Source organism: Prinia subflava, chromosome 6, assembly GCF_021018805.1.
Source record: "Prinia subflava isolate CZ2003 ecotype Zambia chromosome 6, Cam_Psub_1.2, whole genome shotgun sequence".
NCBI lineage: Eukaryota > Metazoa > Chordata > Aves > Passeriformes > Cisticolidae > Prinia > Prinia subflava.
The window spans coordinates 14,681,006-14,697,788 of record NC_086252.1 but is presented as its reverse complement, the minus strand read 5'-3'; the positions used below and the strand labels follow the sequence as shown (position 1 = coordinate 14,697,788).

General features: G+C 46.1%; 1 protein-coding gene across 1 annotated transcript; it reads left to right on the top strand.

Moving 5' to 3' along the window:
• The first annotated feature begins 10 nt into the window (after positions 1-10).
• Positions 11-15,388, top strand: LOC134552078 (cytochrome P450 20A1). Its single transcript, XM_063400386.1, has 13 exons — positions 11-143; positions 758-807; positions 894-1,060; positions 5,991-6,136; positions 6,776-6,943; positions 7,609-7,687; positions 9,343-9,458; positions 9,873-9,927; positions 11,370-11,490; positions 12,304-12,415; positions 13,018-13,082; positions 14,788-14,877; positions 15,036-15,388. Exons 1-13 carry the CDS (start codon positions 72-74, stop codon positions 15,184-15,186), a joined length of 1,392 nt encoding a protein of 463 aa, XP_063256456.1. The 5' UTR covers positions 11-71; the 3' UTR covers positions 15,187-15,388.
• Positions 15,389-16,783: the final 1,395 nt, after the last annotated feature.

The window sequence follows — 16,783 nt, the reverse complement described above, 5'->3', positions numbered from 1 at the left end:
GCCCCTTCCTGCCCCGCCGGCGGCCCCGGGGTGGGGCCGAGCCGCCGCCGCTCCGCCGCCCCGGCCTGGCCATGCTGGACTTCGCCATCTTCGCCGTCACTTTCCTGCTCATCCTCGTGGGCGCCGTGCTCTACCTGTACCCGGTAATGCTGCCCGCCGTGGGGCGGGGGGCGCTCGGCTCGGCCCGGCCCGGCCCGGCCCCGCTGCAGGCGGGCGGAGAGCGAGCGGCCGCCGGGCCGGGGCAGCGCCGGGCCCGTCCCACGGCCCCTGGCTCGGGCGCAGCCCCCGGCCCACTCATCCCGGGCCCGGGCGGGACGTGGCAGAGGCCTGCGGGAGAAGGCGCCGGGCGGGGCGTGCCCGGGACAGCGCACCCCGGCACTTCTGCTTTACGTGCTCCGGAGTGAATCCCGCTTTCCTGAGGCGCGGTCGGCTCGCCTTGCGTTTTTGCAGGCCTCCAGGGCAAACCTGTGTGGAAGATCCTGCATTGTAAACTTGACCCTTTAAATCTTTACGCAGACATCCTTCATCTAACCAAATGAATAATCCTGGTTTAGCCAGTGGCACCAGGCACACACTTGAGGTTTATCGGCTTAGCAGGTTTAAAGCCTGCAGATGTAGCATATCCTAAGCTTCTGTTTCATATTTGTAAGTACTGTAGTAGTATTGGTGTGGAAAATCCATCTTTTCTGCTGGAAAGCTGTGGGACCTGTATAAAATCTGAAGTTCGTGTAGATTGATGCATTTCCTTTTACTCTAGGCATCTAGGCAAGCATCAGGTATCCCTGGGCTGGCTCCAACTGACGAAAAGTAAGTGGTTTCTGTCTCCACACTGATGAAGTTCAGCATTGGCAGAGGATGCTATTCATGACCAATATATCCTCCGTGTTTCTCAGGGATGGCAACCTGCCAGATATCATTGTCAGCAGCAGTTTACATGAGTTTCTTGTGAACCTTCATGAGAAATATGGGCCACTGGTCTCCTTCTGGTTTGGAAGGCGTCTTGTTGTCAGCCTTGGCTCCATTGATCTCCTGAAACAACATATGAACCCCAACCGGTTGTGTAAGTGTCTTTTAAGTTTTCTTTGCGTCAATTTGTTCTGGCCTTGCTGGGCAACAAAAGAATTGTGTCAGAGGAAGTTGCGGTTTCATTCAATGTTGAAAAAAAATGAGGCTTTGTAGCTGACATGGTGGTTCAGGTATGACTTTGGTTCTGCTTACTGGCCTTGAGTATCAGTGACCAAGGGTTACTGCTGTCCAGTGGCCATCAAGAAATCAGTATGCTTGTGTCTTTTATCATCTCTCTACTAGCAAACGTTCAGGAAAAGCATCATGCTCATTAGTCAGTTGATAGAGCAAGGTGAACATGCTGTAGCTACTTGGCATACATTTTAAAAGCAGTTTGAAATACAGTTTATCAGAGTAAACTCTGCTAAATTAAGTCTGAAGACAGCTCTGCTAGTTTGTGATAACTGCCTTGTGTGGTTCAGCATGGAGGTTTTTCAAACTATTCTTTGGAGAAGTTCTTTACCTTTCGTGTTTCTTTTGGTCTGTAGACTTTTGTGGTGAAAACCTTTAACGATCTTCCAGTCTTGGAAGTTGTTGGTGGTGCTGGTAGCTGAGTTGACCGTCTTAGTAATGGGAGAGTATTTTAATTTATGGCCTCGGCCTCTTAGGTGGGCATTTCGCTTCCTAAGGTCATCACACTCAATAAGTTAACTCAGCTGACATTTGGGTTTGATCTCTTGCTTTCCCAGTTTTTATCTTCCAAGGTTGCACACTCTGACCTGCTCCTGTAGGCTGTCTTTAGGCACAGGCAGATCTCTCAGCTCACTTCATGCTGGGGTCATGAGGGGTAAGCTTCATGTACAGTTGCCTGACAGAATCAAAAAAAGAAATGGTGACAATCTGGGAAAGAAGTGGGAGTTAACAAGGATCAGCAAGACTCACTGGATAACGATGACACTCCAGAAGGTGGGAAACCACCCTGAAAGATCTGGATGCTCTCAAGTGTGTTTGGGGGAAATTAAGCAGACTTTCTCAAAGCTCAGAGAAGTAGTGACAGGCCCCTGCACAGACACGTTCTCATACACGTTCGGAATTTGGGAGGATCTGAGTACTGGAGAAAGAGAAATAGAGTGCCTGGGCTTAAATGCAGGAAATTAGGTGACCCAGACAGCTACAGACTACCCTAATATCCTGCTATGCCAGGGGCTAAACATATTTTTTAAGGGTGGGGGATAAGTGGGAAATGCATGTTACACTTTGATAATCAGATTTTTAGACAAGGAAAGTGATAGAACTGTGTTTATGTCAGGGATTCAGTTCAGAATTTGCTTGGATAATGAGAAATGAAAGGAGGATCAAGGCTGGATTGTCTTAAAAAAGTGAAATGCAGTGTTGGGAACATGAAATACTCCATCTTACGTTAGTGTCCTACCCTGATGGCATTATTCTGGAACCCTTTGGTAGCACAGGGCAGCAGAGTGAGATGGGTATCCCTGGAGGCTGGGACAGCAGGAACAGGAACAGGAGCAGAAAAAGCGGGCTGCGATGACATGGCCATGCAAGAAAAAGGATACATTGAGTCATGGATTTTCTGTAAAGAGAGGACTTCTGCACAAAATGAGCATGAGTCAGACCTGGAGTCCTGTGTGTGCCTCTGGCCTCTGTACTCAGGCATGATTTTGAATAAGGCAAGTGCACATGAAGGCTGCCAGTGCTCTCAGAGAAGTGGGGAGCCTGTTGTGCAGGAGAAGCCAGGGAAAGTGTGTTCAGCCCAGACAAAGAAAGAGCTTATGGAGGGGATCATCATAAAGGCAACAGGCTTGAGAAGGAGGTTCTTACAGTCTCAGAGCTGGAAGAGCAGCAATATAAAAGCTGTATCACTGCTTTCCTTTTAGCACTGATGCTTGCCAGAAGTGCTCAAACTTTATTAGCGGTGAGGAATCCTACAGGTTAAATTTCCTGAAGCATTGAGGTAGAAACAGTAGTAGCTGAGTAGCTGTAGCAAAGCCCTTCCTGTAGCCTTTCTTGGTGAGTGGGAATAGGGGTTGTAGCAGGTCTCAGCCACAGGCTGGCTGTGGGCAGCTTGAGGTTTTACCGGAGATATGGTCTTGCCTGTATCTCTTCTGTGCACACAGTGCTGTGGGACACGAGGCAGCCCACAGTGGACTCTCCATATCCAACTCCTGACTCTTCAGCCCCGCTTGAAAACCCGTGCTATGTGACTCTTCCTCAGTCAGCTGGAGTGCCATCATCCTCATGGATACCTGACGTGGTATCCATTTGGTTTCCAAGGCTGAGATACAGCATTTGGCTCCAAGTATTATCCAAAGGTTCCTCTCATCTCATATGTGTGTCACAGGTGTGGCCAAACTTCTTGGAGACAGAGGTGCAGATAATACATTTCCCATCAAAGCCTTGAAGCTGGACTAATTGGATTCATAGTTATAAGCATTTCCAGTGTCAGGAGACTCTTTTTTCCTTAGGCTTCAAGTGGTGTTTGAAATTGGTATGTTTTCATGGCCTCTTAAAGCTTGGTTGAGATTAATTTGCAAGGAGAATTCAAAGGAAGTAAAACTTTGCAGCTGGTGCTGGTGATTCCCCTGGGTGGCTCTGGGGAAGCAGTTCAGGCCTACAAACGATGTGGATGTGAAGAGGGTGGACTAATGCAGGATTGCCAGGAGAGTGGGTTCAGAGACCAACTTGGAAAACTCGCCCTGAGCTGATGTTGCATTTTGGGCTGGGGTGATGAACCTGAAGCACACTGAATGCTGGAGATGGAGCCATGGGTCCTGGCCTGTCTGAGCAGGACTTCATTGCTGTTCTGTGAGCATTTTACTGTGCAGGTTCAGAGGTCCTTTCTGTCGCTGATGTTCAGTTGTGCTCGATCTCAGTTAGATCTTTTCTCTGTATTTACTTGCAGTGGTCTCCAGGACAGCACTCTGAGGTTTTTGGGGTGGGGAGATTTCTATGTAAGTTAAAAGAACAGTCGAAATTTTGATATGTATCACTAGGAGGGCTGAAAATGTGACCCTGGAGATGTTTTCAAGACAAGGACAAAGGATGAAGTCAGTGCAAGTGCTGGCAGAACTGAGCTCTCTCCAGAGGCAGTTTGTGCCTTGTGGAGTCGCTGGCCTCCCACAGCTGTGCAGAAATAGCCTTTCCCAAAGAGCACGAGGCAGAGGCAGCCCTCAGCAAAGGGGCAACTGGGCTCTGCAGCCCTGGGTGCACAACAGTGAGTGTGTATTGGTGGTGTGGGATTGCCAGTTTAGTCTAGGGATACTGGGAGAAAAAAACCCAGAGCCCATGGCTAGTCCAGCAGTTTTCTTTCATGTGCAGCAGGAAAACTTTGCAGTTTCAGCAGGTGTTGCCTCCAAGCATCTTCCAGCCTCTCTAGATGCCTCTGCCTGCTGGATTTTCTGTGTGGGCTTTACCACCTGCCATGTGTCTTCCTGGCCACCCAGTATTGTACCTGGCTGTGCCAGTGCCAGTGCCAGTCAGCAGGGATCTGTGGCACGAATAGCAGCTCCAGGACAAAGTACCTTGGAGCAGGGATTAGCAGCAGCAGCTAGAGTCACATAACAGCTCGCGCCACGTGGAGAGCCGCAGGTACCATCTGCTCTGCCAAAAGACACATGCTCACGCTCCTTGTCATTCAAAGTGGGAAGGAGGGTGAGATGCAGAGCTTAAAAACATTGGAAAGGAAAAGATGTGAGAGAAAAACATTTGGGAAAGATTACCATATTCATGCCTCTGGCCTCGTTAGCTGCTTTTATGTCTTTAGGTAGTAAGTCCTCTGCAGGTGGGAATTTTCTCTTCTTGTAAGTGTGCCTAGTAGCATAATGAGGCCCCAGTCTCTGTGGGGAATTCTAGATACATCCACAGCTGGTAAAGTCATATGTCTCAAGGCCAGCCTTGATGTTTTCTGATGCCTCAGAGGTTTCACTCTCCATCTGGGAGAAATAACAGACTGTGATAAATAGTGACAGTATCCTTCTCAAAAACCCTGGTTGCTGCTTCCAAATAGTTCCTTAAAGACTCTGCCAGTTCCACAAGACACGCTAAAAGGTTTACAGAAAGGGAAAAACATATGCCATGCTATATTGCACAGTTTTGCATTGACACATAATATATCCTTGAGCAAATTTGTTAAATAGAGGTCCTTGGTGGTGAAATTCAGAGTTAAAAATCTAACTGAAGTGAGTCATGGATAGGGAAGTGACGTGGTTTTGTCTAGTTTGTACACTGATGCAAGTGTCTGTGTGGAAGGATTGAAGGTGGAAGGAAGGTGATTAGTAGTAGAAAGCATTCTGTAGCTTAGTGGGGTATGGTTTTCTGTAGGAGCTTCTGAGCTTCTGTGCTGGAGGCAGCCCTGGCAGACAGGTAGGTGGTAGTTTGGGAAGGGCTCCTCAGCAGGGAACTCAGTGCACGCAGGAGAAATCGTGCAGGAGCAGTGGGGTATCAAACAAGGTTTCCTGAGTCAGTGATGCAAGGGAAGGAGTGCAGAGAGGAGCCTGTAGCCAAGTCTGTCATGTGAGCTGGTATGTCCTGAGTGCATAGCCATGATCAGGCAGGAGAGCACGCAGTGAAGGGGAATGTGCTTCAGAGACTGCAGGTCAGGCTGGAGGAGAAGGGGAAGGACCGTGCCATTCCTGTCACCAAGCAGATGCCAGAACCAGCTGGCAACTGGCAAATGGGGAGCAAGCTCTGAAGGCATTGTTACTGAAGAGTTACTTGGTAGAGCCAGCAGGCAAGCTCTGCAGGGAGAGCTGATCTCAGGACACCAATCAGCCCCAGAAAGAAGACTCTGTGAGGTACTAGCCCACACTGAACAAGAGAAACCTGACACCACAAAGAGACTGTTGGAGGGGAAGGAGGCACCCCTTGCTCACTGCCCAGAAGTAGCAGTACCCGATTAAAGAGGCTGCTGTTTTCATCAGCCCTGTGGAGTGTGGCTTTTGAATGGTGTTTCCTCTGTTTGCTTTCAGTGGATCCCTTTGAGACAATGCTGAAGTCCCTCTTGAGGTACCAGTCCAGCCTGAACAGGGATACAGGAGAGAGCCACATGAGGAGAAAACTGTATGAGAATGGTGTGACCAAGTCCTTGCAAAGTAACTTTGCTCTCATCCAGAAGGTAACTGCCTTTGTACAGCAGAGGAGCCCAGTGTGGCTCACAGGGGAAGGTTTAGTGATCACTAGGATAAAGGATCTGCATTCAAATTAGTGCTGGAGCTATAAGCATCTAAGATAGCAAACAGCCTCTGCCTTTCATGGTGTGAATATTTGCATTCTCTTAGCTCCAGTGGGTTGGGGGAAGGGCTGAGCTTGCTTAATTTTATGCCAGGACACCAGGTGCAGTTAAAGATACTGGAGCACCTGGATCCCAGATGTTCCCAGGACAGGAGGATCGAACAAGGAACCACCCTTTGGGGCCACAAAGAGGTGATGTTGATTTAGTCCAGCAGCCAGAATATGATCTGTTTTCCTATTCTGGAGCTGTCAGTATTAAAGGGTTTAAGATTTCTCTTGTGACAGAGGGAACAAGAGAGGGGGGTAGGGTTGCCTTGTTAGAGGAGAGCCTTGAAAGAAGAAGAAGATTGGAGGCTGAAACATTACTGTCTAACAATGAGAAGAAATCTGGAAAGAGTTTAGCATTATTCCATAGCCATGGAAGTGTGGTCTGCCTTAGGAAGTGGGTGGGAATGTATCCAGGGTGTGTTTGGTAAATAGACTGCTGGTGTTACTGCTAAATAATGGTTCATTCCCTCTCAAGCTGTCAGAAGAGCTACTGGCCAAATGGCTGTCTCTCCCTGAGGCACAACATGTGCCACTCTGCCAGCACATGCTGGGCTTTGCCATGAAGTCTGTCACGCAGACAGCTATGGGCAGCAGCTTTGAAGATGACCGGGAAGTCATCCGATTCCGCAGGCACCACGATGCAGTAAGTGTCCCAAAGAGCCAGGACATCTCCTATTAGATTTTTCCAAGCTAAAAACACAGAGCTTGTATCTGTGTGCAGTTCAGTACAAGCTACTGCTGAGGCTTTAAAGTACAAGCTTGGGGGCCCTGCCTCACTTGTCCCAAGCTGACACTGCTGATCCTGCTGTCATTAGTATGAGGTGTTTCTAAAGGATCCACTGGGATCAGGAACTGATCCAATGGCAGCTGGGAGGTCTTTGGTACCTAAGTCAGTTAAACTCTTTGGGACTGCCAGTGGAACTTCTCCCTTTTGAAGATCTTCTGAAGGCTCTGTGACATTGTGGAGAAAGGAAAATCTGAGGGGATCTCACCTGTAGCCACGTGTAGGGATGCTAAATATGCTGGTGATAGGGGGAAAAGAAACAGTTCCATCTCCCATTTAAGATTCCCATAGCTTTTTCCCTACAGTTGTAATTACAGTTGTTTAATTTCAGCTTCATTCCAGCTATCATAGACATAGTGTCTGAAATAGGATGTGGTGTCCTAAAGAGAAGACCAGTTCCATAGTGGCAGGAAGTCTTCATTTTATTTAGTGTTTTCATTTTCCTGAGTAGGGAAGAATAGAATAGTCCCAGCAGTCCTGGCCTATGATGAGTGATGGTGCTGTTCTTTCTGCCCTTCTTCCAGATCTGGTCAGAGATTGGAAAAGGTTTCTTGGATGGGTCTCTTGACAAAAACATGACTAGGAAGAAGCACTATGAAGATGGTAGGTTTCTCCCAAAATTACAGTTTTTGTCCCACTCTGTTAAACACTTAAGAGTTAGGTAGCATGGGAAAGCACTTCATTTGCCCAGTTGTCTTGGCTTTTCTTCAGAGTTGCTCATCATGCCATAAGCTACCAGATACATTGTACTTATTCTCACATGAGATCGTTGTTTTGGAGTTGAGTGGCAAGCTGTCTTTATGTGAGAAGTTGTAGGACTAGAACTCTGGTTCCAGGTCTAGTTCTAGGGTCTGACCAGTCTGGAGAGTGATGGATGGGAAGAATCAGCATGTGCTTCCTCCCTTCCTGTTCTGTTCCCCAGTGTCCACTTTTGACCTCTCTTGGAGGCAGGCAGCTGTGCTAGGTGGAAACAGATGGAGCCCCTGGATTTGGCCTGTATGGGCATTCAAGTGATTCACCATCTGGAGCCTGTACTGCCAGACAGCCACTCACAGGCTGGGAGACAAGTACAGAGGTGCTGCTTTGTTGGATACTCCTTCCTGGATACACCAACAGACAGCCTCTGATGTACTCTTACAAGATAACATGATCTTCAGGTCTGTTATAGCAGTACTTTTGCTTCTTATATATTTTATAATTAGTTATTTTCATTTTAGGTTGTCTTATCTTTTTTGTTCTTAATAATTAAACCATTTCAGTATGGATTGATAAGACACTAAACTAAAGTAGATTGTATCTGGAACTGAAGTTTTGCTGATAAATCCTCCAAAACCAGTGTTTGCTTCTTTATATTTCTGGTTCTGTGGGTTTCAGAACCTTAGGACAACTTCTGTCCCATGGAGTTGGGTTCCTCCCATGGTCGCTGTCTTCCTGAGTTGTAGTTCCTGTAGTTTGATGATGCATGATGCATGCAATTCCACAAACTCCAGACAGTGAGCTTTGGTGTTTGAGTGTTGCTGGCCTTCCTATGCAGAGAGGAGGAAGGAAGGTAATCCTAAGACAGAGGAACTGAACTGGGCCCTGGTAAATGGAGTTTCAGACCCAAATTCCGCTCCATGTTTCTTGAATAGTCCTTAGTAGGTCATTTAAACCAGACAGGCAATGGCATCTGGGTCCCTAACTCCCCCTAGTTCCCGCAGCAGTCACCAGGAGTTAGGCACTCACATGTCTTCAGATATGTGGACTCTGTGCCCAAACCCACCCACGTTTCCCCCCATTCCTGTCTCTGTCTCTGCAGACTCTTTAGCAGGGCCATCCTTTGGCAGCGTGCCTGCAGAGCCCCTGGCCAGAGGGGCTCCATCAGCCCTGGTGCTGTAGCGATCACAGCTCTGCAGGTCACGCAGCCAGAGCTGCATGGCTCACATGTGTTTTTGTGGGGGCTGATGAAATACCATCCCTGATGCTCCAACAGCGTCATTTGTCTTCCCCTTATGTGATTTCAGCTCACACAGTGTATGCTCTGGTTATACCTGTAAGGATGGCTTTTTATAGGCAACCCGTGTTATGTGGTTCCTACATTTCAGCTAAATTGGGGATACTGCCTTCCAAATTGACAGTAACGTGTAACAGAGGCTGCTTCTGTAACTGAGCCCAGCAGGGACAGCTGGTCTGAAAATCTGCTTGGGGAGATGGATTTGCTTCTCTGCAGCACCAGGATGACCAGGTTTTAAAGTAAACATTTCTTTTTCCTTCCAAAGCTCTGGTGGAGATGGAATCCATCTTAAGGACGGTTACAAAGGAGCGCCGAGGCAGGTCGTTCAACAGGCATGTCTTTATAGACACCTTGCTGCAGGGGAACCTGAGTGACCAGCAGGTCTGTGCACCTGTTACCTCCTTCCACACTAATGGAGTTTTGCCAGATGGGCAATTCATTACATTGTAGCCTTTGATTAATATAAGATTTTGCATCTTAGCTTAGATTCTTTACCAAAGCAGGGTTTCTAGTTTGTTTTTTCCACTCCTGCAGTGTTTGATTGCATTAGACTTTGGTAGATGTCCTTGCCACTGCTTCACAGTTATTTTTATAAACCAGAAGTATGTTAATATTAAGCATGTCTCGTGCAATTCCAGTGGAAGTTCTACATAGAACTCAGTTTATGTCTTCTAGATGTATTTCCTGCCTTCTGCACTAAAGGGATTTAATGTGCTTGAGTGGAGAGTGTGCCACTTCTTTTTTCTCTTTACAGTCTCATGAACTTCATTCCCTGAAGTAGATTTTCTTTCCTAGATTCTGGAAGATACAATGATTTTCTCTTTGGCAGGATGTGTAATCACTGCTAACTGTAAGTACAGTAACAGTGGGTAACTTCCCCTCCTTACATTCCTGTGTGTGATGACATGAGACCTACCCTAGGCTAATAAAAATTGTATTAATCATTCTTTCTCCTGAACTACAGACATACAGAAGAAGCTAATTTTTACATCAGATTGTTGACACAGCCTCAGTTAGTGAGCTGAACCCTGTGTTTGACAACCCTTCCAGTCTTATGTTGAACCTTAGAATTTCTCCCTATTGATTTTTGCTTGCATTCTTAACCCCAGACAACTGATGGTAAATTTATGGATGGTAAATTGATGGACAATTTGATGGTAAAAATAAAAAAAATGTAAAGAACACCAAAATAAATAAGCCACAAAGATCATGTTGTAAAATAGGCTCAGGCACACAGGAAAAAAGTTAGAGTGCTAGCACCTGTCTGGGTATATTGAATTTCTGGAGGATAGGTGTGTTCCATGTATGGAGGACTTTCAAAGAAGCTAATCTGGGCTTTATGCAAAAATGATGAAAAAACCCCAAATAAATAAAAATACAAACTGAGGCTGTGTAAAATACCTTCTGATAAGGGGATGATTGTCTGGCCTTGTACCTCAGCCAGTGGGGCTGGGACTCCAAAGAAAACCTCCAAGATTCATCTTGGTGTTAAAGAATGTGGGAAGTAAGTCAGACAACTGTGGTAATTCTCTCTCCAGAGAATATCCTCCCCAGGTACTCCAGGAAGACTGTAATTTTAAGAGGCTTGAATCCACATGGATTCATGGAATCACAGAATATTCTGAGTTGGAAGGGACCCACAAGGATCATCAGGTCCAAGATTCCAGATAGTGCTCATGAACAGACATTTTTGAGAGTTAGAAACATTTCCTTGTAGCTTTAGGGAAACTGCATCCTACACACTTATTTCTTATGCAAGGTTTTTTTCTCACTCTGCTATTGAAGGTAATCTCAAGTACCTCAAAAAATAGATGTGGGGGGACAAGTGCTTGCCAACATCTGCAGAGAGCTCCCTTCAGGAGCCCCAGGCATTGGCTGTCTGGAGCACTTGCCTGAGATGTGCTAGGGAAGACCCCAAGTAAGGGAATTTTCTAGAGCTCTGAACAAAGCCTTTCATTTTCATGGTTGGTGTAATAGCCCTGATTCCCCAGGGTTTGTTGGGCTGTGTGGTCCCATTGCCAGAGCTGTGGGGCTGAGTGCTTTAGTGTCCTGCTCCCTAAGCTCCTAATAGCATCACAAAGAGAATTGTAGCTTGCAAGGCCTTTTGTTACACAGGGGTTCAGCCTCTGTTCCTACCACTGAATATAGAATCAGCACAGCCTGCTGTAAACAGTGATCACCTATTTTTTAGTCCAAAAAGTAATGTTGAAAATACAGTAAGTAAGAAAACTGAATGCTATTTGTAAAGGATTGAATTTTCTGGGTCCAGTCTTGTCTTGATTCCTTCCCCAGTGTGTACCTGGGCAGTCTATTTCCTGACAACCTCCAAAGACGTCCAGCAGAATCTCTACAAGGAGATGGACCGTGTTCTGGGGAAGGGACCAATTACACACGAGAAAATTGAGCAGCTCAGGTGGGTCCTGCAGGAGCAATGCAGAGGAAGGCTCTGTCATGTGGTGGGGACAGGCATTTCCTGTGGAGTCTGGTGCCTACCCTGCACTAGGCCACGAGAAGGCAAAAGCTACTTACTCCCTTTGTTCTTTCTGGAAGTGATCAAACCACAGGGTGACTTGGAACACAGGGAGAATCTGCTGGCACTCCAGACACAGGGACCAAGGTGCTCACTTCAGGGTGTCTGTAGGAAACCCTTTAAGTTCATCAGCAGAGGAAAAGCACAGCATCAGTGCCCTGCCTGCCAGGCCAGCATTTTTGGTCACTGTCTTTGGTTTCTGTCCTAGTTTTGCAGAAGTAGAAATAATCAGTCATTTTCATGGTTGGATATAGAGATATTTAGAGAGAAAGCATGGACCAATCTTCTTTTCAAAGGGCCACAAGTAATGGTGACTGGTCAACTGTGTGCATTTATGTTTTCTGCTTTTTTTTACATTGCTGTAACCAGGTAGATTTTGTATTTGGACTAGTGTTAGGGTTTCAGTAAGGGAATACTGAGTGTGTGGTTTTCTTGCTGTTTCTTGTATGAGTGAGAGGTACAGGAAGAGGGCTGGTGTGTTTGGGCCTTTTTAGCAGATTTAGTTTGGTTTAAAATCTGAAAGAAGAGGTATTCCAATAACCTTCTGTAAAAGCTGTTAATGAGATTTAATGCTTCTTGCAAAGATGTTGGGACTCCTTACCAGAGAAAAAGAGGTGCCTCTAAGCAGAGCAGTTGACACGAGGATGTGGACAAGGTTCTCTCTGAGAATCCCTCTGACCAAGGCTGTGGTTGCAGGTACTGTCGGCAGGTGCTGTGTGAGACGGTGCGGACAGCGAAGCTCACCCCCATTGCTGCACAGCTGCAGGAGCTGGAGGGCAGAGTCGACCAACATACTGTCCCCAAAGAGGTAGGGCAGTGCTGGGAGCACTAGGCCACTCTCCTTTCCTGCAGGGGAATTCGCTGTTTCCTCTTGTTCCAGACCGGGGGTGAGGCAGGAAAACCATTTCTTCTTTTCTGTGAACCTCAGCAGATGCTCTGTCATCTGAAAGTACAGAATTTAGCTCAGAGTTTGCCTGCAGTTCTTCTGTGGGAGAGGCTCTGCGAATTCATCTTCTCTGAATTTGCCTCTGCTTCTGGCTCCACCAGGAATGAGTAAGTGTAAGAAGGGGCCTATGGGCTCAGTTATGCTTAAAAGAGCATTGTTTCAGGCTTCATCATAGCACCTTCCCTTCCAGAGAGTGGAGTGGTCCATACCTAGATCTCAGCAAGGATAGAGAAATGGGGTCACACCCTCTGTAACCACCAACAGTGGCAGCGTCATTCTTAGAAGTTAAAATCCTAACACTGGGCATGGATTATGAACATGAATAGATGAATACTGCATAATTGTCTTTTTAATCCACCTAAATATGAGTAGTCTCAGAATAATCATCATCCAGCAGAGCTGTGGAGAGGTGTCTTTACTTGTGCATTTCCTTCCTCATTGACGTTTTGTAATTCTCTTTGCAGACACTTGTGCTTTATGCTCTTGGTGTGATGCTGCAGGACAGTTCATCTTGGCCATCACCATACAAGTATGTAGAATCAACTTCAATTGCAACTAATTCCTCTGCTTTGTTAAATTAGATCTTCCCTTTTGTGCTGCAGGGCCTGCCTTAAGCAGATTCTGGAGATGAAAGGGAGTCTGTAAGAAAATCAGTTTATGAAGGTCTGGGTTGGTTTGTCTCCCTGGGCATGGTTTTGGGGCATGTATGTGTTTGGGTTTAGTAAATCTTTTTTGTGCATACACAGAGAGCTTCCCTGGCTAATGCTGGTAACTTCTGTTAAAGGTTTTCCATGAAACAGTGACTTGAATGGCTTTGGAATGACTGCTTGTCATCATGAAACAGTGATGCAAGGGATGAAATGTCAGCTTGAGGTTGTGGAGTTTTAGGGTGAAGGGAAATGCTACATCAATATTTCAGTCTGAGTGTGAAAACTGAAGTGGATATAGGCCAATGTTTCGGAGGTTAAAGAAAAAAAATCCCTGTAGCTTCCTGAGGCCTCCAGGTGGCAAATATTAACCTGTATCTGATTTACTTCACTTGGGCTGCAAAAAATGTGGGTCAGTTATTCTAGACAGAGAGAACAGACAGCTGAGATTTAGGAGAGAGAGCCTTTGGAACAGTACTTGTCCTTTCCTGCAATTGCACTTTTTAGAAAGGGGTCAGGCGCTGATGCACCAGTGCACGAGCACCTTGGCGGGGATTGCCTCCCAAGGCTGCTCACAACTGTGTTCAGGGTTGCTGAGGCCTCGTGGGACCGACCTGAGGATGCTGTGAACATTCTATGTTTGTTTCACGAAGGCTGGGCTTGAGGTTTAGCTTGAGGTAGATGAAGATTTCCGTGACAGAAGTAGGAGACTGTGATCCTTTCACCCACCTGCTATACAAAACCACTGTTTGCCCTCCCTGCTTTTTTGCAGGACAGCTGCATTTTCTCTCTTATTACAAAATCTGTAATTTTCATTTTAGTTCAGGGGGAATGTAAGTTTGATGCTGCTTTTCCTAAGGATCAGCACCCACATGCCCTTTCACCTTGTTAGAAACAGAGCTTGGATGTTTAAGCAGGGAAATGAAGGTTTGAAGTATTTAGCAGAAAGGTTTAAAAGAACTGTCTTATGTCCATCAAATTTTGTGTTTGGAGGGGGGTTAATATTAAAATTTAATGTCATATTATTAGTGTCCCTTGTTTTAACTCATGCCAGCCCTGGATAATGGTTTTCTCACAGCCTCTACCATCCTAAAGCTGGAAACCACTTTTCTCACTTGAATGAGTCACTGGCTTCCCTCCCCCAGCACATACACATACACACACCAGCTGCATGAAGAGAAGGGTGAGGGGCAAGGAGAAAAGGGAAATATTTTTGGAAATGAAAAAGGAAGGGACTCAGAGGGGCAGAGAGAGACAAATGAGACTGTGTGTGCCCTGGAGAGGAATAGAGGGCAGGTAACAGCAGCAGCTCAGCTGTGTGCTGCACATTAGTTCCAGCCCTGTCTCACACTAGCTCAGTTTGTCAGCATTTTGACCAAGATGGGACACAGCTGACCAGCTGGGAACATTGATGGAACGGATGCACAGTTGCCTTCGTACATTTGTGTGGAATGACCCAGAGAGAACAAATTAGTGAGATTCTCTATTTCATTTCTCTATTTTTTTTACTGTGTGTATGTGTGCATGTTTCTGGGGAAAGGATGCTGTGCCTGCTCAGAAAACCCTAATGTGTTTTGTCTTTTATAGGTTTGACCCTGACAGATTCAATGAAGAATCAGCCATGAAAAACCTCTCCTTGTTGGGTTTCTCAGGAAGCCAGGAGTGCCCAGAGTTGAGGTGAGCACAGGGAAGGGGTCTGTGTGGCAGACAGGAGAGAAGGTGCTTCCAGCACCTTGGTGTTACTGCTGGGAAAACCTGTTCGAGCTGGCTGTTGTCCTTTGGCAAATTCACATCACAGCAAGGTTTTTATTTTTTCCTCCTGATTCTTCCCTCAGGTTTGCCTATATGGTGGCCACAGTTCTGCTGAGTGTCCTGGTGAGGAAGCTGTATCTCCATCCAGTGAAAGGACAAGTCATGGAGGCAAAATATGAACTGGTAACCTCACCAAAGGAGGAAGCTTGGATAACAGTGTCTAAGAGAAGCTAAGAGCAAGCAAGACAAGGGGTTAAAAGTGCCAGCAGTGATGTTCTGAGCAAGGGTCTTAATGAGAATCATACTGGCACCATGTTTACTCAGCCTAGGAATTTTATATCCAGATTTTTTTACCTTCCGTATTCTAACCTCGTGCCTATCTTGGGTACTTTCTCTAATTCAACCAGTAGTCATATTAAAGTAGATTTAATCTATATGTCCTTTTTATATTTGCTTTTGGATCTCTGGCCAAACCTTTGCAAAAGAATCAACAAAACCTTGCAGTGGTGTATGTATGAGCTGCTGTGTGTCAGCTAGTCAGAGAGGGAGCTCTGGTTAACCCAGCCTCTTTCCAATAGCAGCCAGAGCTGGGTAAGAGTGCTCCTTTTAACCAGTGGAATGCTTCTTTGTGAATCCAAGCTAAATAAGACCTTGGAGACACAAGGACAAAGCCTTTCTCTATATATAGATATTTTTATTCAAAGTGTCTTTCCCCCCCCTTGAGCTATATCTGTCAGGAAGAGCAGATATATCCTGTGAGAAGTATGTGTGAGTGTGAGAAAGAGAGAAATAAATTGGGGTGGGAATATCACCACTAGTTCTCATGCTGTGTAATCTTGCCATGCTGTGGGGTTTCAAGAAAAAGGATGACTGAGAAATGCTAGTAAACCAAGAGGAATAAAATTGGTTTGGCCCCTGAGAAAACAGAAGCATCAGCATTAATGTAATGAAATGAAATAAAACCACAGAACAAAGCCCCAAGAAAGGGAGTCTCTATCCTGACAATTCTGAGGGCAGTGTCTAATCTAATCAACATCACAAATTGACAGATGCTTGCAATTTATTCAGCTCTGGGTCAGCATGAGACTGGTCATGCAAAACTGGAGGGTGCTGATTTCACAGGGCTCTAGATTAATGTTGTAGTTAATAACTTAAAAGCCTTTCAAAGAACCCTTTTCCTCCTCCAAAATGTGTGCTTGCCAAAGAAGCATTGAATGCTGCATATTCACAGGCTTTTTCCTGCTTCTTCCTTTCTTTTTTGCCAGTTGTAGGACAGCTCCATTCAGAGCCCCAAGAATGGTTTGCAAGGCAGGAACCTCCTATTCCATCATCACATGGAGTAATTGCCATCTGACTTACTGTCCACCTTGTGGTTCTTCCCTTTTTTCTCTTACATTTTTCTCTTTATCTGATCTGTGTAAGTCTTTTCTCCTGTGTTAGCTGCAGTTCCTAGCCCCCTTGGCACCCAGCAGCTGTGTGGTGGTGGGTGAGGGTTTCTCAGCCTGCAGCTGTGTCTGCTTGAGCTGTGCACAGCAGCCTGTGCACCACAGAGCAGGCCAAGAGTGTGTGCCTCCCCTTGGAGCTACTTCTTACTGCTTGTGCAGAGTACATGGAACTGGTGGCTGCAGCTCTTATTTCTACACATGTTGATACTTTCACCTGTACCTTCCAGGTCAGGAAATTTGCTGCTCTTTCAAAAATGTTTTTGCTCTTGTCTGAGGTGTGCCAGCCTCAATGCAATCCTGTCAGCTCTTACAGGGTTAACAGGTGATGCCATCCTCTGTGGGCACCATAGAAAATTCTGCTCTTGGGTTTGTCAGCTCTGCTTTTG

What these genes read in the sequence shown, in the direction of transcription:
- LOC134552078 (XM_063400386.1), top strand. Translation starts at nt 72, where the DNA reads ATGCTGGACTTCGCCATCTTCGCCGTCACTTTCCTGCTCATCCTCGTG. An exon ending in CTGGCTCCAACTGACGAAAA is followed by an intron (nt 808 to 893) that starts GTAAGTGGTTTC and finishes CGTGTTTCTCAG; the next exon opens with GGATGGCAACCTGCCAGATA. An exon ending in AACATACTGTCCCCAAAGAG is followed by an intron (nt 12,416 to 13,017) that starts GTAGGGCAGTGC and finishes TTCTCTTTGCAG; the next exon opens with ACACTTGTGCTTTATGCTCT.